Source organism: Narcine bancroftii, chromosome 2 (assembly GCF_036971445.1).
Source record: "Narcine bancroftii isolate sNarBan1 chromosome 2, sNarBan1.hap1, whole genome shotgun sequence".
NCBI classification, from domain to species: Eukaryota; Metazoa; Chordata; class Chondrichthyes; order Torpediniformes; family Narcinidae; genus Narcine; species Narcine bancroftii.
In genome coordinates this window covers 85,494,199-85,520,469 of record NC_091470.1, presented here as the reverse complement: position 1 = coordinate 85,520,469, position 26,271 = coordinate 85,494,199, and the positions used below count along the sequence as shown (strand labels likewise).

Sequence of the window (26,271 nt, the reverse complement as noted above, 5' to 3'; positions counted from 1 at the left end):
AGACATTTGGCCCATCGAGTCTGTTCTACTACTTGTGTTCTTCCTTTCAACCCCATTATCCTACTTCTGGTCTGGACCCTCTCCAACGTCAGCACATCCTTCCTTAGATAAGGAGCCCAAAACTGCTCACAATTCTCCTAATGCAGTCTGACCAATGCCTTGTAAAACCTTAGCATGGCATCTTCGACTCTGAGTGAACTTGATCTGTTCTCCTTGAAGTGAAAGAGGATGAGGGGTGACCTTATAGAGGTGTACAAGATGACAAGAGGCATTGATTCTGTACACCAGGATCCTGTACACCGGGGTACATCAGGATTCTGCACACCGGATTCTGCACACCACAGTACACCAGAATTCTGAAGACTAGAGTTCAAGTTTCTGTACACCAGGGATACACGTGGAATCTGTACACCAGGATTCTGTACACCAGTGTACTACAAAATTCTGAACATGAGAATTCTGTACACCAGGGTACACCTTGATGAAGGGCTCAAGCCCTAAATGTTGGTTACATAAAGGACACTGTTTGACCTGCTGAGTTTCTCCAGCATTGTGTTTGTATGTCTGCAGACTTTCACGTTTTACTCCTTTTAAACCAGCATTCTGTACACAATGGTACTCCAAGATACTGTAAACTGTAGTGCACCAAGATTCTGTAAACTTGGGTGTAACATAGCTTGCTCTGTTGCTGAGAAGGGGGGATGAAGAGAAACCAGCCCTCTTCCCGCTGGCCTGGAGCAGTGAACATTTACCTGGTGGTGTACTGATGGTCAACTCTCTGTTGCACAGGTGACCTGTGCAGCATGTGACGCTGACCCCTGGCATGTGCAGGTCACAGGGGGGCTCTCGATAGTTGATGCAGCCCTTTACCACCTCGTCAGGATACTGGCTCTGCACTGACACAAAGCATTTGTAACCGATACAGTGGTCCTGGTTACAGTATCCATTCTCGCAGACACACTCAAACTTCTCCACCGTCGGAACTGGAAATGAGAAACAAGCAATTAGCCAACATGTTGTTGAAAGCTTTGCCGGAAACATTCCAGTGCAATAAAATGTTACCTACTGAGTTCCTCCAGGAATTCTACTCTCCCAGCATCTGCAGAACATAGAAATCTACAGCACAGTACAGGCCCTTCAGCCCACAGTGTTGTGCCAACCTAATATTGCCCAGCATTTCCCAAATACATAACACTCCATTTCATCAGTTCCATGTACCTAATTGTCTCTTAAATGATCCTATTGCACCTGCCTCCACCACATTGCCAGCAGCACATTCCATATACCCACCACTCTGTGTGTAGAACTTACTTCTGACATGCCACCCGAGTACCTTAAAGTTTCCCCCTTGTGTTTGCCATTTCAGCCCTGGAAAAAAGCATCTGGCCATCCACAGAATCAATGCCTCTCATCACCTTATTCACCTCTATCAGGTCACTCCTCATCCTTTATTGCTCCATGGAGAAAAGATCAAGTTTACTCAACCTATCCTCATGAGGCATGCTCTCCAATCCAGGCAACTTCCTTGTAAATCTCCTCTGCACCCTTTCCACAGCACCCACATCTTTCCTATAATGATGTGATCAGAACTGAGCACAATGTTCTTATATCTCTGTAGCATTACCTCACAGCTCTTAAACGTGGTCCCACAGTTAATAAAAGCCAACATATCTTAGGCCTTCTTAACAACACTATCAACCTGTGTAGCACCTTAGAGTGTCCTGTGTACACTGACCCCAAGATCTCTTATTGTAGCCCACACCAACAAAGCTTCTCAACTCTTTGTCTGCTACATCGACAACTAATTTGATGCTGCCTCATGCACCCGTGATGTGCTCATCAACTTTATCCACTTTGCTGTCAACTTCCATCCTGACCTCAAATTCACTTAGTCCCTCTCTAGCAACACTCTCTCTCTATTCTTGATCTCTCAGTCACCATCTTGGGAGACAGACAACTTCTTCAAATCCCACAGCTGCCTCGACTATACCTCCACACCTTGTCCCCTGTAAGGATTTAATTCCTTTTTCTCAATTCCTCCTACTCCATCACATCTGCTCCCAGGATTAGGTCTTCCATGCCAGATCATCAGAGATGTGCTCCTTCTTCAAACAATGTGGCTGTCCCTCCACCACCATCAGCTTGGCCCTTACCCACATATCCTCCATTACCTTGCTGAAGGGCTCAAGCCCAAAACATTGTTGATGTACCTTTACCTTTGTTTCATAAAGACACTTTGACCTGCTGAGTTTCTCCAGCATTTGTGTGTCTTTTTTATCCTCCATTTCTGCACATCTGCCCTGGCTCCCTCCACCCCAACGTGCAACAAGGACAGGATTCTCCTTGACCTCACCGATCACCTCAGTCTCTGCACCCAGCATAATATCCTCTCCCATTTCTGTCACCTACTACATGATCCCACCACTAGACACATCTTCCCTTCTCCTCCTCCTCTCTCCATCTTCCATAGGGACCACTCCCTCTGTGACTTCCTTGTTCCCTCCTCCCTTCCCACCAAATGCCCCTTGGCATCTACCCCTGTGACCACAGGAAATGCTACACTTACTCCCATACCTCCTCCCTCATCACCATTTGGGGACCCAAACCATCCTTCCAAGAGAAGGATGGTCTCCTCTACCTTGGAGAGACTGGATGCAGACCGGGAGATCGCTTTGTTGAGTACCTTGGCTCTGTTCGCTGCCATAGCATGGATCTCCCAGTGGCAACTTATTTTAATTTCCTTCCCTGTTCCTTTGCCAAGAGTCTGTCCATGGTCTCATGCACTGCTAGACTGAGACCACTCATAAATTGAAGGAACAACACCTCATATTCCATCTGGGCACCCTCCAACTGGATAGCATTACCATTGACCTCCATTTTCCATTAGATCCCCTCCCCCCCTTTTTTTTCTTTGTCTTCTTTCCTCTAGCTGAATCTGTCTCACTTTTCTTTTCCCTCTGTCTCCCTTTACAGAGACAGAAACGACCCCTTCCCCTCCACTTCAATTCTCACCTTTCCTCCCCTGTTCTCTTATCATATCCAATTAAGACCTTTTGTCAGTTCAACTGAACTCCTCTCCCTCCCTTTCTTTTTACCATCTTTTTAATGTAGACCCCTTGCCAGTATTGTGCGCACACTTTGAGGAAGGGCTCAGGCCTGAAACATCGGTAATGTATCTTTGTCCACTATGGACGCAGCAAGACCTGCTGAGTTCCTCCAGGATTTCTGTGCTTTTACTTTCATGCAATGAACATGGCAGGCAAAGTCAAAGATTCAGGAGCAGACGCAGCATTTTGATGTACCTGGAGAGAGCACTGAGGTGAGATTGGCATTGCAGAGAGCACTGGTGCAGCACCGTGTCATCTTGTCTGGAGCCTGTGGTTGCTCACATCTCTTATCACTGTGCGTGTGTAAACAGCCCTTCTGGTGGACCAAACGTCCATCCTCAATAGTGACCGTCTGAAAGCATTGCTTGCCGATACACCGGTCACCTGTGCAGTTCTCACCTTCACACACGCACTCGGTCATGTTGATACCTGTTTGGAAAAATCGTAACACACTCTACTTACTTCCTGACTGTATGAGTGTGCTTAGGGTAGATGAGATAAATTTGGGGTCAGTTGGCCCATACTAATCTTTTTAAAAAAAAACAAAGCAGGGAATGCTCTAAAATGTTCAGCCAATCATCTGCTGAGAGAGAAACTAAGTGAATGTTTTAGGGTGATGAAGGTTAGAAGGTGGAAATGAAGCATGCTTCAAGTTGCAGGGAAGAGGATGGATGGGGAGCATGTGGGATCTCCTCCCCCAATAAAATAATGCAGCAGTTCAATATTACGTAACATAGGCAGGATGCCTTTATGTCTTCCTTCATAACCTTGTTCTATTGGGAGCAAGGGGTCTTGCTCCTAGGAGGACAGGAGATCAGGTGTAGAAAATTGCAAGAGGGGGATTTAAGGGATATACAGGACTTGTGAGTAGATAAAGAGGGCATTCTGAAGAAGGGATCATAAAACTACGGCGATAATACGCTGTTAATGGGAGGTCTCCGACCAGTGTGGGTGAACTGAGAGACCCCATGTCCATAGGACACTCCCAGCTGCTGCACAGGTTGAGAGTGTTGTTAATAAGGTGAATGGTGTGTGGGCCTTCATTAATCTTGGGATCGAGTTCAAGAGCCATGAGGTCATGTTACAGGTCTAGGAAACCTTGGTGACACCCACCAACCCCCACCCCCCAACTTGGAATATTGTGTTCAATGCTAGTCACCTCACTTCAGGAAGGATGTAGAGGCAATAGAGAAGGTGCAGAGGAGATTTACAAGGATGTTGCCTCCATTGGAGAGCATGCCTCATGAGGATCAGTTTAGTGAACTTGGTCTTTTCTCCTCAGAGCAATGGAGGATGAGGGGGTGATCTTATGGAGGGGTACAAAATGATGAGAGGCATTGATCTAGTAGATGGCCAGAGGGTTCCCCCCCCCCCCCCAAGGCTGAAATGGCTAACACAATAGATTTAAGGGACTTAGGAGTTAGTACAGAAGGATGTAAGAGATCATTTTTTTACGCAAAGAGGGGTGGGTGCATGGAATGTGCTGCTGGCAATGGTAGTGGAGGCAGGTACAATGGGATCTTTTAAGAGACTGTAAGTTAAGTACAAGGAAATGAGAAAAATGGAGAGTTATGCAGACAGGTAATTCTAGCATAACACTGTGGCCCAAAAGGCCTGGGCTGTGATGTAGATTTCTGCATTCAGTAACTTTCAAAACCGTCATGCACACCAAGATACTGTAAATTGTAGTGCACCAAGATTCAGTAAACTTGGGTGTACCATCACTTGCTCTGTTGCTGAGAAGGGGGGATGAAGAGAGACCAACCCTCTTCCCGCTGGCCTGGAGCAGTGAACATTTACCAGGCGGTGTACTGATGGTCAACTCTGTTGCACAGGTGACTTGTGCAGCACATGACACTGACCCCTGGCATGTGCAGGTCACAGGGGGACTCTCGATAGTTGATGCACCTCTTTACCACCTCGTCTAGATACTGGCTCTGCTTGAAACAAGCACACAGGAGGGAGATTTCCCAATCATTGAGGGGGACAGGGCTGGACAATTGATTACCTTTCACGACTAGGAGTGAACAGGCCAGTGCTGACAGCACACAGACAAGGAATGCACCCACTGCCATCAGTTACCTGTAACATGAGGGAGAAATGTGGTTTTATTGACTGCATTTAAATTTTTTTTTTGTTAATTTAGAGACATGGCAGAGTAACAGGCCCTTCCAGCCCTCAAGCCCTTGTCACCCAAATACACCATCTCCTACCCATGATCCACAATTTCATTTCAGTTCATTTATCACCCTATTGTACCAGTACAACCTGACAAAACTGCATTCTCCAGTCCATGGGGCAGAACGGTTCAAACACATACAGATAAACGATACATATACACAGTACATATGTACTTATATTTGTCCCAGGAGACCCATCGTTTCTGACTGCTTCTGCCCCACCAAACTGGTATAATCTTATCTTGCATCCATTCCAACCCCCCCCCCCACAATTGTCCAGTCCATTCCTACCTACATCCGCAATACCTCACATGCCCTCCGACACTTCAACAACTTCCAGTTGCCTGAACCCGACTGCCTCATTTTCACCAAGGCCGTCCAATCTCTATACACCTCCATCTCCCCCACACCAAAGGCTCCAAAGCCCAGAGCATGGCGTTACCTCCCCATCTACACCCTCCTCCATCTGGCAGAACCTGTTCTCAGATAGGAACACAAGAACATGAGAAATAGGAGCAGGAGTAGCCCATCGAGTCTGCTCTGCCATTCAGTATGATCATGGCTGATCTAATGATAAGCTCATCTCTGCCTATCTGCCTTTTCCCCATAATCCTTTTCTTCCCTACCATGTAAAATTCTATCCAACCTTGTCTTAAATACATTTACTGGGGTCACTTTCACTGCTTCAAAGGGCAGAGAATTCCATAGATTCACTGCTCCCTGGGTAAAGCAGTTCCTCCTCATCTCCATCCTAAATCTACTACTCTGAATCTTGAGCACTACAATCACATCGGCTGCAGACGTCCCTATTTAACAAGATTTCATTGATTGATAAGTTTTCAAGTGAACACTTTAGTTTCTTTCAAGGGACTAGATTGACTTGTATCAACACATTTTTTTTAAATTTAGACAAACAGCTCCGTATCAGGCCAACTCGGCCCCACAAGTCCGTGCAACCCAATTTACCCCATTAACCTACACCCTAGTACGTTTTTGAAGGGTGAGAGGAAACAGGAGCCCCCGGAGAAAACCCACGTAGACACAGGGAGAACATATAAACTCCTTACAGACAGCATGGGTATTTGAACCCCAGTCCAGTCCCAATCACCGGAGAAAATGACGAGTGGGCATGCGGCTGCGGAGGTGATCGGGGTGCAGGAGGAGGTGTGTGGTCTGTGGATACTTGAGGTCTTTGAAGGGACTCCCATCTGCTTTCCATTCTTGTCCTGATCAGGGTGCTGGATCAGTGGCACCTCTTTGCGCACCCTCACAGGGCAAACATTTGTGTCCAACAATAGGACCTTGACCTTCAAGTTTGACTGATGCCAAAACTTGTGCATCAAGGATCTAGAACCTCCATAGCTCCCATACCATGACCCATTGCTTCACTATTGACACAACACATTTTTGTTCAACCAGCCAACTGTGAATATGTATGATTTATGATCTTTTCCTTTTATATTTATGATCTATTTTTTCCTCTTTATGGCATTTTATATGTTTGAACATAGAAATCTATAGCGCAGTTAGGATAGCAGTCAGTGCAACACCATCACAGCGCCAGCGACCCAGGTTCAAATCCCTCGCTGTCTGTGAGGAATTCTCTCCCTGTGTCCGCATGGGTTTCCTCCGGGTTCTCTGGTTTACTTCCACATTCCAAAAACATACTGGGGAGTGGGGGGAGGGAGAGTCGGTAGATTAATTGGGCAATGTCTGAAATTGGTTTCTACCGTGAGGTAACACTGGACAATGAAGATTTTACTTCCTGAACACTTTTGGGTGTATTTTATGGATTCTGGGCTGCTGGCCACAAAAATGACCTTAAAAAGTTTCTAGCACAATCTGTTTTTTAGATAAAACCTATTTTAGTGATTTCCTCTCATATTTTAAGCCTACCTCAAACGTACAAAACTATGAATTACAACACGTCATTGAAAATTAATTTTCTGCTTTTGCACTTGCTTTCCCTGCTGATCTTGGGGCAGTTAGAGATGAACATAGTGAAAGGTTTCACCGGGACATTGTGACCATGGAAAAGTGGTATCAGGGCAATTGGGATCCATCAACGCTGGCCGACTATTGTTGGACACCGACATGAGAGGCACCAGATGCTGAGTACAAACAAAAGTCAGCAGCAGAACATTTTTAGGTCAGTTGAACTAACGCAACGTGTCAACATCATTATGGGATTAAACCTGTTAAATTCAATAAAAGTTAATGTTTCTCCAGCTTCCTATGAGATACAGCAAATCTGTTATTATCTTTGTGTTCAGCTTGAAGTTGTCTATCATAATCCCTTATTTTTTATGGAAGCAAATCTTTTGAATAAATCTGTTGTTCAGTGTTATTAAAATTTTAATTTAATGGCAACACTGGCCTGCAACTTGTCGCAACCTGTCTGCTGAAACCTAATTAAATTAAAATAAACAATAAATATACATAGAAATCTACAGAGTTGTGCTGACCCAATAAGCTACTCTAACAACTGTGTAGAATTTCCCAACTGCATTACCCTCCATTTTCCTCTGTTCCTGATCCAGTCTAATAGTCTCTTAAGAGATGAAAATGCTAATTATACGTAAATAGTTGTTCATGTGTTTTACCTGACTGTAATGCTGTATCAAGTAAGAATTTCAATGCATCAAATTTCGTTCATCCAATTTTGCACATACACTTGATTTAAATTTTACTCTAAACTTAGGCATAAAGCAGGGTAACAGGCCCTTGTAACCCACAAAACTACACCAATTAAGCATAAAACCCCGCAAGTTTTTTTTTTGGAACGTGGGAGGAAATCAGCATTTATGAAACCCACACAGATAGGGGGGAGTGAATGTGTAAACTCCTCACAGATAGCGCCGGACTCAAACCCAGGTTACTGGCGTTGTGTTTTACGTAACGGCAAAGCTGCAGCAAGTAAAAATTTCGAGGCTCCAGACATTATCTCAAGTCTATGACAGTAAACTCTTCATTTATCCATCCAATATTGGACACACATGGTTCCCATGTGCCCAGAACAGTTGGACCACTGTTCACAGCAGAACATTAATAAAAGCATCCGATGGGGGGAAGCCACTTTATATCCCATGGCAAATGTGGGTTCCATCTCAAACTCGGCACGAACGGGAAGTGCTCACTGTGACCAGTCAGTGGAATTCTCAGAGGCTGAGCACCGACCAGCTATGGATATGAATGAGGCAGAGTGACCGGTCCATCCTCTGTCACCTGGAAGAGTCCTTTTGGTCCTAATTTCAAAGATCTGTTTACTTTTTGTTGAGAAATATTAAAGAAAAGGAAGTGGATGAGGCAAAAAGCCCCAAATTCAAGTAACAAAATCATCTCATCAGATCTCTCGGTATTTGGCCACAGAGCAAAACAAATAAACAACCTGTGGTGGAGACTTTCAACCCCACATCAAATGTACCATCCCAGGATATTTCAATGCCCGGAGGTGTGAAGCATTCACCTTAAGTAACCATTCATTAGCACAAAATTGAATTTCACATTAGACTTTCAAAGTAAGTATAAAGTTAAATTATTCATGTAAGAATTTACTCAGTTGACTCATGGATCTCAAAATAAGTTTTATGGATCCTTACAGAATACAGATCTTAGAATATGACAGCACAGTACAGGCCCATCAGCCCACATTGTGTTTTAAATCTCCCTATTGTACCAGCCTCCACTACCACCCCTGGAGATGCATTCCTGCCATCTACTATCTGTGTAAAAAAACTTACTTCTGGCATCTTCTCTGAACTTTCCTCCCCTCCAGGAGATGTTCTCTAGTTTTTGCTACCATCGTCTCAGGAAACAGGTGCTGGCTGTTCATCCTATCTATGCCTCTCATAAACTTGTAGACCTCCAATAAGTCATCTCTCATTCTTCTTCGCTCCAAAGAGAAAAGCCTCAGCTCTGTTAACCTTGCCTCGTAAGGCATATTCTCCAATCCAAGCATCATCCTGGTAAATCTCCTCGGCCCCTTCTCCAAAGCTTCCACGTTTTTTGCAGTAATGAGGCAACCAGAGCTGAACACAATATTCCAAATATGTAACTAAGTAATTCAGTGATGGAAATCCCAAAATGACAATGATGTGTCTGGGGTAATTCAACCCAAAGGTATGGAATTGTGTTCAAAGGCCGCTCTGGAATTTTACACATGGCATATTTCAATTCTCAATCATTATTTACATGGTCAGCATCACATAAGAGAAATGACACTTGGTCTGTCCACAGACATCAATTAACCTCACCATCCTACCTAGAGCAGGATATGTTGTTCACTGTGGGTGGACCGCTCTTGCTTTTTTGCCACAGCGAATGGTCTTGGAGACATGGATGGCCCTCGGGGCTTACAACTGCTGTACTGTCCAGGTGTGGCACTTTGTGCAGGATTCAAGGGGCTGTCTTCTTCTTCAGCGGCCTCCCATGAAGGAACCTGGAGCAGGGAGCAGGAAATGTGCCCATATCAAAATCAGCCATGCAAGTCCCCCCTCTGTTCCCAGGTGACACATTCTGCCCCCAGCACCTCGTGCACAGAGATGTGGAAGGCAACTTCTTCCCTCCTCTACTTCAAGGACACTGGATGCTGACATTTCTTCGAGTACCTTCGATCTGTTCACTGCAACAACAGGGACATCTCAGCAGCTTGAATGTGTCACGTTAACCCACTGCCCTCATGTCCACATCGCACTGCAGAGTGAGATGCTGACAAGAGGCTACCCAGCTCATCGTTACCTTGAGCCTCAGGAGACTGGGAGTTCCCAGTGTCACTCATTCCCCTCCTCTACCTATCACAGCACAAGCCATTTGTTTATTCCCTCCCCCTGCTCCTCCCTTTCATTCGCCCATCAATTTTCCTTTGACACTTTGGCCACTGACCAACTCGCTTGGGGGAATTTACAGCAGTGAAACTGGCAAATTTTCCCAGTGACCCACATGTCTTCAGGATGTGGTGGGGAACTGGAGCACCTGAGAGGGGTGAACAGTAAATCTCAAGCGATCACAGGAAAAACCTGCAGCATCCAAGGTCAGACCGAACCCATGCTTCCCTGGAAGTGGGAGTTACAACCTATGTTTTGCTCCAGGATTCGGTCGTGGCTCAGTGGGGGTTGTCATTGCCATTTTCTTTCTCCGACTGTGTGGGTTTCCTCCACGTACTCCAGTTCCCCCCCCCAGCCAAAATCCCAAAATTGTGTGGATCAGACAGTGAATTATGTCCAATGTACATTATCCCCAGTATGAAGGTGAGCATTAAATCTGAGATATGTGATATGATACAAGAATCTATTGTCATATACATGTCTAATGTACAGATGCACTAAAATTCTGACTTGCCCAGTCACATAGGTATTTAAGATAAACCATCTGTTATACTATAAATTACCACAATGTGCCATACCACATAAATGGATAGATACATAAATATTCACAGATGCATTTGGTGCAAAGGAAAAGTGATGTTTCAATCGTGTAAACAGATCTTTTGGTGGTCCCCATGCTTCCTTCAAAGATGGCTCCAGGATATTTTCTCTGTCATGTGGATGCCCAGGAACTAGAATGTACTGACCCTCTCCACCTCTGTCCCATCAATACAGACAGGTGCATTGTCCCTCAGACTCTTCCAAAGTCCACAATCAATTTCTTGGTCTTGGTGGCATTGAGAGCAAGATTGTTGTTCTGGCACCACCCAACCAGGTTCTCAATCTCCGTCCTGTATTCTGACTCATCATTTCCAGCTATTCACCCAACACTGGTGGTGTCATCAGCAAATTTGGAGATTGAGTTGGAGCGACTTTGGCTATGACTAGTAATGAGGGCACAGGAAGTAGAGCAGGGGACTAAGCGTACAGCCCTATGTTGTTGGTCAATGAGGAGAAGGTGATGCGTCCAATCTGCAAAGATTGTGGTCTGCCGATGAGGAAGTCAAGGATCCAGTTGCAGAAGGACAGACTGAGTTCCAGATCCCCGAGTTTGACTTAGATTTGCCAGTGCAACTGTGTTCAATGCCAAGCTGTGGTCAATGAACAACAGTCAGACATACTGTAGGTCAGTGGTTCTCAAGCTTTTTCTTTCCACTCACATACCACTTTAACTATTCCCTATGCCATAGGTGCTCTGTGATTAGTAAGGGATTGCTTAAGGTGGGATGTGTGGAAAGAAAAAGGTTGAAAACCACTGTTTTAATTGTACCTCATTGACTCATTATGTGCATAGTTTCATAACTCCAAATAAAATGGCCCAATGACAATTTCTCTCAAGCCAAATATTTCAGTAGCAATTGGGTCTAGAGCAGTGATTCTCAACCTTCCCTTCTCAGTCACATCCCACCTTAAGCAATCCCTTATTAATCACAGAGCACCGGTGTCATAGGGATTACTTAAATTGGTATGTGAGTGGAAAGATAAAGGTTGAGAACCACTGGTGTTGGTGTTCTTGTGGTCCAGGTAATTTTATGCAGAGTGGAGTTGATGTAGGAAGAGTTGGACAGAGTATGGGGATAACAAAATGGATTAATGTAGATGTTGGCATGGGCTCAGGTGACAGAAGGCCTTGTTTCTCTGTTGTGTCACCATGACTCATCAGCAGAAAGTGGCTCAGTGAGATGAGTTTCAAATAAATAAATTGAGCCAGGGAAAGATGGATCAGATTCACAGCCTCTCCCCTAACTCTCAGTGAGCTTGAGAGGAAATCGCAAGGCAATACCCAAGGCGCCGATTAAGCTTTTTTTGCTCTGACCACAGAGAAGAGAAACTTTCTTCAAACAAAGCCATTTCAGTGAGAAAACAAAGCTGGACTAAATTCAGCCTGAAGTGAAACTTGCCTTTGTCTAACAAACACTCGATCGGAATTGCATCTACAACTTTTCCTTCGTCCCCTCCCCCGAAAACTCCAACAGCGGAACATCCTCCTGCTACTAATACAGGAAAAGGGATCTGATCCGGAGAAATTCCTCATGGAATTTCAGGACAACAGACAGGATGTTGAATCCAAATGCATTTAACCTTTCTGATAATCTGAAAGTAGACTGAAAGAAGAACTGGAAAATGCAGAAGAATACTATCTAACAAAATGCTGTCGAATACAAAAGCTCCTTACTGATGGTAGTTTTATAGAATAGAACATCACAGCACAATACAGGCCCTTCAGCCCACATTGTCGTGTTAAGTCTATTCCACAGCAATCTAACCCTTCCCTCCATACCTATCACCTTCAAATTTTCTTATATCTATGTGCCTATCTGAGAGTTTTTGAATGTTCATGTTGTACCAGCCTCCACCACCATCCCCGACAATGCATTCCAGTCACCCACCACTCTCTGAGTAAAATACTTACCTCTGACATTCGCCAGAATTTTCCTCCACTCACCTTAAACAAATGCCTTCTGGTATTTGCTATTATCGCCCCCAGGTAAAAGGTGCTGGTTGTCTAGCCTATCTAAGCCTATCATAATCTTATACATATTTATTATGACACCTCTCATTCTCTGTCACTCCAAAGAGAAAAACCTAGCTCTGTCAATCTTGCTTCATACGACACAATATCCAGTCTAGGCAACAGCCTGGTAAATCTCCTCTGCACCCTCTCCAAAATATCCACTTCCTTCCTGTAATGGGTGTGACGAGAACAATTTTTTTTTAAATTTTTTATTTTTCACACCATAAACCACATTGACCAAGATACATACATTTTCCTTTTCAAATATATACAGTGTCATTTTCTCCCCCACTCCTCCCTCCTCCCATCCCACCCTCCCTACCTCCCTGCCCATTCATTTAAAGTACAAAATCTAAGATACATTAAACCAGTCAAACAATGTTGTCATTCAATAAAAATAAACAAGAAATTCCACTGAGTCAATTCTTTTCATTTCCTTCTCCTTTCGTTAATTTAGGTGGTAGATGTCCCCGGTAGGTTTTCTCTATTATGTTTCATGTATGGCTCCCATATTTGTTCAAATATTTCAATATTATTTCTTAAATTATATGTTATTTTTTCTAATGGAATAAATTTATTCATTTCTATATACCATTGTTGTATTCTCAAATTATCTTCTAATTTCCAGGTTGACATAATACATTTTTTTGCTACGGCTAGAGCTATCTTAACAAATCTTTTTTGTGAACCATCCAAATCAAGTCCAAATTCTTTGTTTTTTTATATTTCTTAGGAGAAAGATCTCTGGGTTTTTTGGTATATTGTTTTCTGTAATTTTATTTAATATCTGGTTTAGATCTTCCCAAAAAATTTTCTACTTTCTCACATGTCTAGATTGCATGAATTGTTGTTCCCATTTCTTTTTTACAACGAAAACATCTGTCAGATACTGTTGGGTCCCATTTATTTAACTTTTGAGGTGTAATGTATAGCCTGTGTATCCAGTTATATTGTATCATAGGTAACCTCGTATTTATTGTATTTCTCATCGTTCCAGAGCATAACTTCTCCCATGTTTCCTTCTTTATCTTTATATTTAAATCTTGTTCCCATTTTACCATTTATTTCCTCATTTTCCTTTCTTGCAGTTTAATATACATATTTGTTATAAATCTTTTGATTATCATTGTATCTGTAATCACATATTCAAAGTTACTTCCCTCTGGTAACCTCAGACTGCTTCCTAATTTGTCCTTCAAGTTGGATCTCAGTTGATAATATGCCAACACTGTATCTTGAGTTATATTATATTTATCCTTCATTTGTTCAAAGGATAATAATCTATTTCCTGAAAAACAATTTCTATTCTTTTGATCCCTTTTTTCTCCCATTCTCTAAAGGAAAGGTTATCTATTGTAAAAGGGAGTAACTGATTTTGCGTCATTAATAGTTTTGGTAATTGGTAATTTGTTTTATTCCTTTCTACATGAATCTTCTTCCAAATATTGAGCAGATGATGTAATACTGGAGAATTCCTACGTTGTACCAATTTTTCATCCCATTTATATAATATGTGTTCAGGTATCTTTTCCCCTATTTTATCTAGTTCTAATCTAGTCCAATCTGGCTTTTCCCTTGTTTGATAAAAATCTGATAGGTATCTTAATTGTGTGGCTCTATAATAATTTTTTAAGTTTGGCAGTTGTAAGCCGCTTTGTTTATACCATTCTGTTAATTTATCTAGTGTTATCCTCAGTTTCCCCCCTTTCCATAAAAATTTCCTTATTATTTTCTTTAACTCCTTAAAGAATTTCTCTGTCAAGTGTATTGGCAATGCTTGAAATAGGTATAGTATCCTTGGGAAAATGTTCATTTTAATACAGTCTATCCTTCCTATTAGTGTTAGTGGTAAATCTTTCCAATGCTCTAAATCGCCCTGTAATTTTTTCATTAGTGGATAATAATTGAGTTTATATAGTTGGCCGAGATTTTTATTTATTTGTATATCTAGGTATCTTATTGCTTGCATTTGCCATCTGAATGGTGATTCCTTCTTAAATTTTGAGAAATCCGCATTATTCATTGCCATTGCTTCACTTTTATTTAATCTTGTAACCCGACACTTCTCCATATTCCTTAAATTTCTTATATAATTCTTTTATTGATAGTTGTGGTTCTGTTAAGTATACTATAACATCATCCGCAAATAAACTGATTTTATATTCCTTGTCTTTTATTTTTATCCCTTTTATATTATTTTCTGTTCTTATCAATTCTGATAGTGGTTCTATAGCTAACACGAACAATAAGGGTGATAGTGGGCATCCCTGCCTTGTTGATCTGCTTAAATTAAATTGCTTTGATATATATCCATTTACTGTCACTTTCACCAATGGCCCCTTATATAATGCTTTAATCCAATTAATATATTTCTCTGGTAAACTGAATTTTTGCAATACTTTGAATAAATAATTCCATTCTACTCTGTCAAAGGCCTTCACTGCGTCTAAAGCAACTGCTACTGTTGGTGCTTTACACCCTTCTACTGCATGAATTAAGTTAATAAATTTACAAATATTGTCAGGTATCCATCTTTTTTTAATAAATCCAGTTTGGTCTAGATTTACCATTTTAGCTACATAATCTGCTAATCTGTTTGCTAATAGTTTAGCTATTATCTTGTAATCTGTGTTAAGTAAAGATATTGGTCTATATGACGCTGGTGCGAGTGGATCTTTCCCTTGTTTTGGTATTACTGTAATTATTGCTGTTTTACATGAATCTGGTAAGCTTTGTGTTTTGTCAATCTGGTTGATTACTTCCAGGAGGGGAGGAATTAATAAATCTTTAAATGTTTAATAGAATTCTCTTGGGAATCCATCCTCTCTTGGTGTTTTATTATTTGGTAGTTTTTTTATTATCTCTTGTATTTCTACTATTTCAAATGGTTCTGTTAATTTATTTTGTTCCTCTATTTGTAATTTTGGTAGTTCAATTTTAGTTAAAAATTCATCTATTTTGCCTTCTTTCCCTTCGTTTTCAGTTTGGTATAATTGTTCATAGAATTCTCTAAAGTTTTCATTGATCTCGGTTGGATTATATGTGATTTGTTTGTCTTTTTTCCTTGATGCCAATACCATTTTCTTAGCTTGTTCTGTCTTAAGCTGCCATGCTAGAATTTTGTGCGTTTTTTCCCCTAGTTCATAATATTTCTGTTTTGTCTTCATTATGTTCTTCTCCACCTTATATGTTTGTTGTGTTTCATATTTTATTTTTTTATCTGCCAATTCTCTTCTTTAAGTTGTGTCTTCCTTTTTCTATATTTACTATTTCCCTTTCCAACTGCTCTGTTTCCTGATTATAGTCCTTCTTCATCTTGGTTACATAACTTATTATTTGCCCTCTAATGAATGCTTTCATTGCATCCCATAGTATAAACTTATCTTTCACTGATTCCGTATTTATTTCAAAGTACATTTTAATTTGTCTTTCAATGAATTCTCTAAAATCCTGCCTTTTAAGTAGCATGGAGTTTAATCTCCATCTATACATTCTTGGAGGGATGTCCTCTAACTCTATTGTCAATATCAAGGGTGAATGGTCTGATAATATTCTAGGTTTATGTTCTGTTTTTCTTACTCTATCTTGCATACGAGCTGATAACAAAAATGGGTCTATTCTTGATTATGTTTTATGTCTACCCGAGTAATATGAATATTCCTTTTCCTTTGGGTGTTGTTTCCTCCATATATCCAAAATTTGCATTTCTTGCATCGATTTAATTATAAATTTGGTTACTTTGTTCTTTCTGTTAATTTTTTTCCCAGTTTTATCCATATTTGAATCCAAATTAAGGTTGAAATCCCCTCCTATTAGTATGTTCCCTTGCGTATCTGCTATCTTCAAAAAAATATCTTGCATAAACTTTTGATCTTCTTCATTAGGTGAATATAAATTGAGTAGATTCCAAAACTCCGAATATATCTGACATTTTATCATTACATATCTCCCTGCTGGATCTATTATTTCCTCTTCTATTTTAATTGGCACATTTTTACTGATTAATATAGCTACTCCTCTTGCTTTTGAATTATATGACGCTGCTGTTACATGTCCTACCCAATCTCTCTTTAATTTCTTGTGCTCCAATTCAGTTAAATGTGTTTCTTGCACAAATGCTATATCAATTTTTTCTTTTTTCAGTAAATTTAGCAGTTTCTTCCTTTTGATTTGGTTATGTATTCCGTTAATATTTAAAGTCATATAGTTCAACGTAGCCATTTCATGCTTTGTTTATCTTTCATTTCCGTTTCCTCATCATCACCTTTCCTTCTTATCCATTTCTGCTTTCTTGTTTTGAACACTTTATAAGACAACATTTCTAAAACATCAAACATTTTCCTTATTCTCCTATTTAAAACTTCTTTAACCCCATTCTCCCCTCCCATTCCTGAGTTGCCCTTTATCCTTTGTCAGGCAACCACATCTCCCCTCTCCATTTGGATTTGCGAATTCACTCGCAAGCGTCAACTGATTTTGCAGTGACCGTAACTCCTCCCCACCCAGCGCCCCCCGGAAAAGATTTCAATTTTCATATATAACAAAGGTCACTCTTTTAATTCCCTCCTTATTCCCTCTATTCCCTTTCATTCCCTTATTAATTCTTATCTATACTCTATATATTTTCCTCTAAATACGGATACGCTCATGTATACACATATATACATACACATCTATATATATATATATATATATATACCCATACACACACATACATATAGTTCGTGGTCATTTTTACTCTCATTACATGTCTTCATCTCTCTGCTTGTTTTGTAGTTCTGCAAATTTTCGTGCTTCCTCTGGATCTGAGAATAGTCTATTTTGTTGCCCTGGAATAACTATTTTAAGTACCGCTGGGTACTTTAACATAAATTTATATCCTTTTTTCCATAAGATTGTTTTTGCTGTATTAAACTCCTTCCTCTTCTTCAGGAGTTCAAAACTTATGTCTGGATAGAAAAAAAATTTTTGACCTTTGTATTCCAGTGGCTTTTTGTCTTCTCTTATTTTCTTCATTGCTTTCTCCAATATATTTTCTCTTGTTGTATATCTTAAGAATTTTACTAAAATGGATCTTGGTTTTTGCTGCGGTTGTGGTTTCGGGGCTAATGTTCTATGTGCCCTCTCTATTTCCATTTCTTCCTGTAATTCTGGTCTTCCTAGGACCCTTGGGATCCAATCTTTTATAAATTCTCTCATATTCTTGCCTTCTTCATCTTCCTTAAGGCGCACTATCTTTATATTATTTCTTCTATTATAGTTTTCCATTATATCTATCTTCTGAGCTAACAGCTCATGTGCCTCTTTAACTGTTGTTAAGCCATCTGTTGTTTCCTTGTTTTCTTTTTGCTCTCTTCTTTCTTGTTGTTGTTATTTTCTATGTTCTGCTCCTGTTGCTGTGTTGCAGCTGTCACTCTCAGCTGTGGAGATCGACTCCGCAGCTGTTCCCCCCTCCCGTCAGTGTGTTTTTTTTCATGCGCACTTTTACTCGGCTCCGCGAGCCATTTTTGTAGTCCCGAGCTCGGGACTTCCACTGACCTTAGGGAGCAGGCTTCTCTCTCCGCGGTGGGCCTCCTCGGACAGATAAGGCCTTCACCTTCTTCTTCCGACGTTCTTTCATCTTCTCTTCTTCCCGTTGTTTTCGACTTTTCTCTCTTCGCTGCAATTTTCTTCTCACCTTTATTTTTACTTTATTTTAATTTTTACTCTTGTACCTTTGTGTTTTGTGCATTTTTTTTTCAACTTTTCCGTAGAGGGCTGGAATTCCCTGACCGGCCACTACTCCATCACGTGACTCCTTGACCAGAACAATTGATGTTGATTAGTTTGTAGAATGTGCTTTGGCTTCATAGTTGATAGCCCCAAATCCCATCCACCCCAGATGCACCAGGTTTCCACACTTTGGGGCTTACAACCATCTGGTGTTGGGCCTGAGTGCCAGTTTTTTGAAGCAGGCTTTGGAGCCCAGACCTTAATGTTCTACTTTCTTGCACGGATGGTGACTGACTTTGAGTCCGTCCCATATGTTTTTTTTTACTCTAAATTTGGAGATGACGTGGAAGTGGATTGTATTGGGGATAATCTGGAGGATTGCCAAAGATTACAGAGGGACATTCTCAGCTGGTCTGAGAATTTCAGATGGACTTTACCCCAGAAATGTGTGAAGCAATTCATTATGTTACATCAAATTTGAAGGGAGAATGCAATGTAATAGGAGGACACTTAGCAGCGCGGACAAACTGAGAGATCTTGGGAGTCCGTGTCCTCAGGACATTTAAAGCTGCTGCACAGATTGATTGTGTTGCAGAGAAGATGTTTGGTGTGTTGGCCTTTATTAACTGGGGAATCAGTTAAAGAGCTGTTAGGTAACATTGCAGCAAAATAAAACCTAAGTTAGACCTCACTTGAATTCTGGTCATCTCATTACAAAGAAATTGTCTGGATTAGACAGCATGCCTTATAAGGATGAGTTGAGTGAACATGTCCTTATCTCCTTGGAGTGATGGAGGATGAGGGGGTAACCTGATAGTGGTGTATAAGATGATGACAGACATTGATCATGTGGTTGGCCAAAAGCTTTTTCTCTGGGGCTGAAATAGCTAACATGAGGGGGCAATGTTTTCAGGTGCTTGGGAGTTAGTAAGGGGAGAGGGGGGCGTGGGGAACGTAAGAGGTCAGTTCTTCACGCAGGGAGTGGTGGGTGCATAGAATGCACTGCCTGCATCAGTGGTGGAGGCAGGTACAATAGGACCCTTTAAAAGACTATTAGACAGGAGCATGGAACTGAGAAAAAATGGAGGGTTGTCCAGTCGGGAAATTCGAGACAGCTGGCAGACTAGTTTATTATGTTGGCACAACACTGTTGTGAATATTGATGCATCTGCACATTGTATAACAATAAGCTCCTTGCCATCATTATCAAACACTAACCTGCAGATCATACATTATTCGATCCAGTCTGACAGGAGAGTACAGACATCCTATCTGACAAGCTGCTATTTTATGATGAAGTGCTCAGAGAGGGAACAGAACCCACAACGCTTGTATTCAGATCATAGCCCTCTGATCCACGTCTGACACTTGGCTTCTGATATTTCACTGAGTGACGCTCCTGTTTTCAAGCCTCTACAAATTTCTATTTGTTCAGGTAGTCAACATTTGTATTTCTGAACTCATTCAGTTGAGAATATCAATGGTGAAGGTAAGTAGGTTTCTAATCTGATTACACAAAGCTGGCTATAAACACTACATGGCAGGTTGGTTTGGACCCTGTCATCTTGGGAAAGGAAGTCAACTGGGACAGAAAAGTTATGGTCTGAAAAGCTTCCTTTCAGAAGATAAAAGAGGTTGGATAGAAAGTGAAAGAGCAGGTTCCATGTAATCTGTGGAAAGCCTTGGTTGGATTTGGAATGCAGAAAAGCGCTGGGGAATCTCAGCAGGTCACGCATCGTCTATAGGAAGGAAAGGGATGCGACCATTTCAGGCCTGAGCCCTTCATCAAGGAGGCAGGCCCCTGAATAAAAATGTGGGAAGAGGAAAGGGCAAGGAGAGGAGCACAGGATGGATATGCGTGGGAAGACAGAAAGAAAATAGCTGAGGTGATGGGCCAGGGTTAGCTGTCTGAATAGAGAGGGAAGGAAAGGGGGTAGGGAGCTGGGAAAGAGACTGAAGGACAGAAAGAGACACAGGTGAGGGGTTTAATGGAAACTGGAAATGTCGATATTCATGCCATCTGGAGAGTGCCTAGATGAGAAAGAGATACAGGTGAGGGGTTTAATGGAAACTGGAAATGTCGATATTCATGCCATCTGGAGAGTGCCCAGATGAGATATCAGGGGTAGTTCCTCCAATTTGTCCTCCTAAGTCTGGCAGTGCACGAGGCCATAGACAGACATGCTGGTATCGGCATGGCGTATAAAATTAAAATAGCTGACCATTGGAAGGTCCTCATTATTGCAGCAGACAGAGCAAAAGTGCTCGATGAAACAATCTCGCAGTCTGCGTGCAGTCTCTCCGATGTAGAGGAGACCACAACGGGAGCACCAGATGCAGTAGATTCACAAGTGAACTGCTGCTTCCATTGAAAGGACTTTTTTGGGGCTCCGAATGGCGAGGAGGAGCATTCACTGCGGTCACAGGGATGGGTACAGAGGGGTCAATCAGTGAGAAGGAACAAGGGAGTGGTCCCCACTGAAAGTGGGGGGGGGGGGGGGGTTGGAGAGGAGGGGAAGATGTGTCTGGGTGGGATCACATTGTAGGGGGTAAAAATTGCAAAGGATAATGTGTCGGACGCGGAGGCTGGTGGGACCATAGGTGAGAGCAAGGAGATACCTGTCCTTGTGACACAAGGCAGAAATGTGAGAAATAGAGGAAATGTGGGTAAGGGCTCAATTGATGACAGTGGAAAGGAAGTGCATTTTGTTTGAAGAAGGAGGACACCATGGCTGTTCTGGAACTGAAGATGACATCCTGGGAGGAGATGTGATGGAGGCAGGGGAATTGAGGAAAAGGAATGGAATCCTTACAAGGGACTGCTTGTATGAGTAGCAGCTTCGCATGCAGAGTGGTTTAGCCTCAGTATTTGGTGATTCACACATTACTCACTGGTGTTGGCGATGAGAAAACTCAGGAGAATGAGGAATATATTTTCACCAGTGTCCACGGAACACAGTCAAAAACCAAATTCAAGCAATGTGAATAGTATTTTCCTGAATGCAGCATTTGTCGGGAATGCCCCCTCAATCCTGAACATGGAAGTTTCTTACCCTAATCATAGCAAAAGCAGAACTTTCCTTTCTGTGCTTTAAAAAGTGCTGAGCTTGATCAGCAGCCTCATCACGCCCCCTCCCCTCCATTACCTCCATCTACACCTTATCACGCCCCCTCCCCTCCATTACCTCCATCTACACCTTATCACGCCCCCTCCCCTCCATCGACAATCTCTGCACCTTCTAACACCGTCTCCCCTCCACTATCCACACCACATCACAACCCACACCCTTCTATCAGTTCTGTCTACACTTCATCACACACCCCTCCATCAACTCGGTGTACACCTCATCACATACCCTCCTCTCCATCGACACTCTCTGCACCTCCGAACACCATCTCCCCTCCACTATCCACATCTCATTACAACCCACACCCTTCTATCAGTTCTGTCTACACTTCATCACACACCCCTCCATCAACTCGGTGTACACCTCATCACATACCCTCCTCTCCATCGACACTCTCTGCACCTCCGAACACCATCTCCCCTCCACTATCCACATCTCATTACAACCCACACCCTTCTATCAGTTCTGTCTACACTTCATCCACACACCCCTCAATCAACTCGATGTACACCTCATCACGCCCCCTCCCCTCCATCGACACTCTCTGCACCTCCTAACCCCGTCTCTCCTCCACTATCCACATCTCATTACAACCCACACCCTTCTATCAGTTCTGTCTACACTTCATCCACACACCCCTCAATCAACTCGGTGTACACCTCATCACATACCCTCCCCTCCATCGACACTCTCTGCACCTTCTAACACCGTCTCCCCTCCACTATCCACACCTCATCACAACCCACACCCTTCTATCAGTTCTGTCTACACTTCATCACACACCCCTCCATCAACTCGGAGTACACCTCATCACACACTCTCCCCTCCATCGACACTCTCTGCACCTCCTAACACCGTCTCTCCTCCACTATCCACACCTCATCACAACCCACACCCTTCTATCAGTTCTGTCTACACTTCATCCACACACCCCTCAATCAACTCGGTGTACACCTCATCACGACCCCTCCCCTCCATCGACACTCTCTGCACCTCCTAACAACATCTCCCCATCACTATCCACACCTCATCACTACCCACACCCTTCTATCAGTTCTGTCTACACTTCATCACACATCCCTCCATCAACTCGGTGTACACCTCATCACGACCCCTCCCCTCCATCGACACTCTCTGCACCTCCTAACAACATCTCCCCATCACTATCCACACCTCATCACTACCCACACCCTTCTATCAGTTCTGTCTACACTTCATCACACATCCCTCCATCAACTCGGTGTACACCTCATCACAACCCCTCCCCTCCATCGACACTCTCTGCACCTCCTAACAACATCTCCCCATCACTATCCACACCTCATCACAACCCACATCCTTCTATCAGTTCTGTCTACACTTCATCCACACATCCCTCCATCAACTCGGTGTACACCTCATCACGACCCCTCCCCTCCATCGACACTCTCTGCACCTCCTAACAACATCTCCCCATCACTATCCACACCTCATCACAACCCACATCCTCTATCAGTTCTGTCTACACTTCATCTACACATCCCTCCATCAACTCGGTGTACACCTCATCACGACCCCTCCCCTCCATCGACACTCTCTGCACCTCCTAACAACATCTCCCCATCACTATCCACACCTCATCACTACCCACACCCTTCTATCAGTTCTGTCTACACTTCATCACACATCCCTCCATCAACTCGGTGTACACCTCATCACAACCCCTCCCCTCCATCGACACTCTCTGCACCTCCTAACAACATCTCCCCATCACTATCCACACCTCATCACAACCCACATCCTCTATCAGTTCTGTCTACACTTCATCTACACATCCCTCCATCAACTCGGTGTACACCTCATCACGACCCCTCCCCTCCATTGATACTCTCTGCACCTCCTAACAACATCTCCCCATCACTATCCACACCTCATCACTACCCACACCCTTCTATCAGTTCTGTCTACACTTCATCACACACCCCTCCATCAACTCGGTGTACACCTCATCACGACCCCTCCCCTCCATTGATACTCTCTGCACCTCCTAACAACATCTCCCCATCACTATCCACACCTCATCACTACCCACACCCTTCTATCAGTTCTGTCTACACTTCATCACACACCCCTCCATCAACTCGGTGTACACCTCATCACACACCCTCCTCTCTATCGACTCTGTCTGTACCTTTCATCACACCCAGTCCCCTCCATTATTTCCATCTACACCTCATCACATCTCCTCCCCTCCTTTGACTCCATCTCCACCTCATCATGCCCTGTTCCCTCCATCGACTCCACCCACACCTCATCACGCCCTCTCCATTTCATCAATTCCATCTACACCTCAGCACATAATGTCCTGTTGTGTGACCCATATTAACTCCAGATTCTTGATAAATAATATTTTTTCCCAGGAGTACATGTTGAGGACTTAAGTACTTGTTCATGAAATATACCACAAAGCATATTATTTCTCTGTCTCACCAGGTAATGTTATCAACACTTGACTTCATTTCAAAGTTAAAGGATTGTACATGAATATTAGTGACAGACAGCTTCTTCAGGCATTATCTCCAAGACTTACCGTTGACAACTCTCTGTTTCTGATCCAATGAAGAGACAAGCATACACATCCAACATCAGTTCTACATCAGGACTGTGAAGGCAATGGCCCAGGATTATTCTCCAAATTGACTCATAGTCGACAGAAATAAAAGATACCATCACATACACGCTTCCACAGCCAAAGACAAGGAGAGAAGGATTTAAGTTTCGAAAGCCCACCCTTCATTGACAGAGACCTTCCTCTTGACTAAATCCGCTTCTGCAGTTTCCTGTTTCTCTGTACCCTTGGCAGCAGCCACTGTGTGGTGTGGGAGGAACTCAAATATTCTCTTCCTGTCTGGCTCTTCTCCAGGGATTTGATTTTCTTATTTTGCAGCTCCAATGATAGATTTCTGATTCAATTTCCCCATTCCTACTTGAAAGGGCCTCCCACTCTGTCACCCATTTGACACGCAAACACAATACAGATCACACCATCCATGTGTAGGAAATTGCAATTTTGCTTTTCTTGCAGTTACTTTTTAACTGAACTTCCTATTTTGCATTCCAGAAATAATATTTTTGAGTGCAGCCCAGAGATTAACTCAGGGGGCTGAAATCTGGAATTCTACCAGTCAGATTTATGTCAAACTTGAAGGTGGAGTACACAGTGAATGGCAGGATTCTTAACAATGTGGAAGAACAGAGAGACCGCAGATCCCCCAAGGTTGAACACAGGTTGATAGGGTACTTAAAAAGGCTTATAGAATGATGGCCTTCTTCAGTTGGAGGATTGAATTCAAGAGCCTTGATGTAATGTTGCAGCTCTATAAAACTCTGGTTAGACCACTCTTGGAATATTGTGTTCCGTTCTGGTTGCCTTATGACCATAAGGTTGTGGAAGCTTTGGAGAGGGTGCAGAGGAGATTTACCACGATGTCACACAGAGGTAAGGTTAACAGAACTAGGGCTTTTCTCTTGGAGCAAAGAAGGATGAGGTGACTTTATGGAGGTCTACCAGATTGTGACAGCCTTTACCTCACAATGACAGTTGCAAAAATCAGAGGACATCTATTTAAGGTGACGGGATTGGGGGGGGGGGGGGAAGTTTAGGGGAGACATCAGGGGTAAATATTTTACACAGAGAGTAGTGGGTGCCTGGAATACATTGCCAGGGGTGGTGGTGGAGGATGATACAATAGGGACATTTAAAAGGCTTGTAGACAGGCACATGGATGTAAGAAAAAATAGAAGTTTATGAGTATAACGGAGGGAAGGGTGAGATTGTTGTGGATGAGGTTTTCATAGGTTGGCACAACATCATGGGCTGAAGGGCCTGTGCTGCAGTGTTCTATGTTCTACATCTTCTATATTGATCAAGTGGAAAATGGGTTTTGACAACCACGGCCATCTAATAACAAGACCAGTGCATGAGATATAAACAATTGTGGGTGGGACTGATAAAATACAGCTTAAAAATAGCTCTTTTATGTTTCAAAGCAGCCAAGAAATATGAGATTAACTTTGTTGGAAACAGAGATTGATGATGAGATAAAAGATGGAATTTCCTGTTTGGCTCCAGAAAGTCAGCCTCTCCTACCCTTCTGTGTTGAGTTGAATTAGATCCTTATGCAATGTCGCTTGGAACCGCACTCCAAAGCAATTTTTTAAATGTGATGTTTAGAAAGATTGGACCGCTGATTTCCAGACAGAAGTGGGTGAGAGGTGAACAGTTTTAGAACCTCAAAGGGGGTTGCTGGTCAAATACATACATACAGTACATATATACAGCACGATAACAAGCCATTTCGTCCCACGAGCCCGATACACCCAATTAACCTACAACCATCCCCCCCCCCAGTACATTTCTAAACCAGAGCCCCAGGGAAAACCCACACAGACATGTGGAGAACGTACAAACTCCATACAGATAGTGTGGGATTCAAACCACAGTCCCAATTTCTGCTCTTTTATCAGCTTTGTGCTAACTGCTATGTTAACCATGATGCCGTATGTGGAGGCAATTTTCCTTTCAGGGTTGAAATAGCACAGTGGTCAATATATGACCTGCTGAGTTTCTTCAGCACTTTTGTATACACCTTTCCCTCCCCTCCCATCTCCATTTTCAACAGCACCACTGTCCAGGAATTTCTCATTCATTTATTCCTTCCAACCAAT

At 42.7% G+C, this 26,271-nt stretch overlaps 2 protein-coding genes across 9 annotated transcripts in view; one reads left to right on the top strand and one right to left on the bottom strand.

Moving 5' to 3' along the window:
• LOC138752893 (BRD4-interacting chromatin-remodeling complex-associated protein-like) overlaps positions 1-26,271 on the top strand; it is a 111,957-nt gene that overhangs the window by 11,349 nt on the left and 74,337 nt on the right. The window lies entirely within an intron of this gene.
• The window catches only part of LOC138753857 (activin receptor type-1-like), a 70,921-nt gene that overhangs the window by 27,137 nt on the left and 17,513 nt on the right, over positions 1-26,271 (bottom strand). For 2 of the 8 annotated variants that reach the window (XR_011351462.1, XM_069917353.1), the window contains exons 1-5: positions 24,134-24,413; positions 9,549-9,725; positions 5,116-5,189; positions 3,303-3,536; positions 753-983 (exon numbers count right to left, since the gene is read on the bottom strand). Coding sequence is in view for 7 of the 8 variants with exons in the window: in XM_069917353.1 (XP_069773454.1) it covers positions 753-983; positions 3,303-3,536; positions 5,116-5,182 (532 nt within the window). In the remaining variant the exon portion in view is untranslated. Of the gene's footprint in view, positions 1-752; positions 984-3,302; positions 3,537-5,115; positions 5,190-9,548; positions 9,726-24,133; positions 24,419-26,271 lie in introns of those variants that run through there. The other 6 variants (XM_069917355.1, XM_069917354.1, XM_069917356.1 and 3 more) reach the window with 6 other exon arrangements.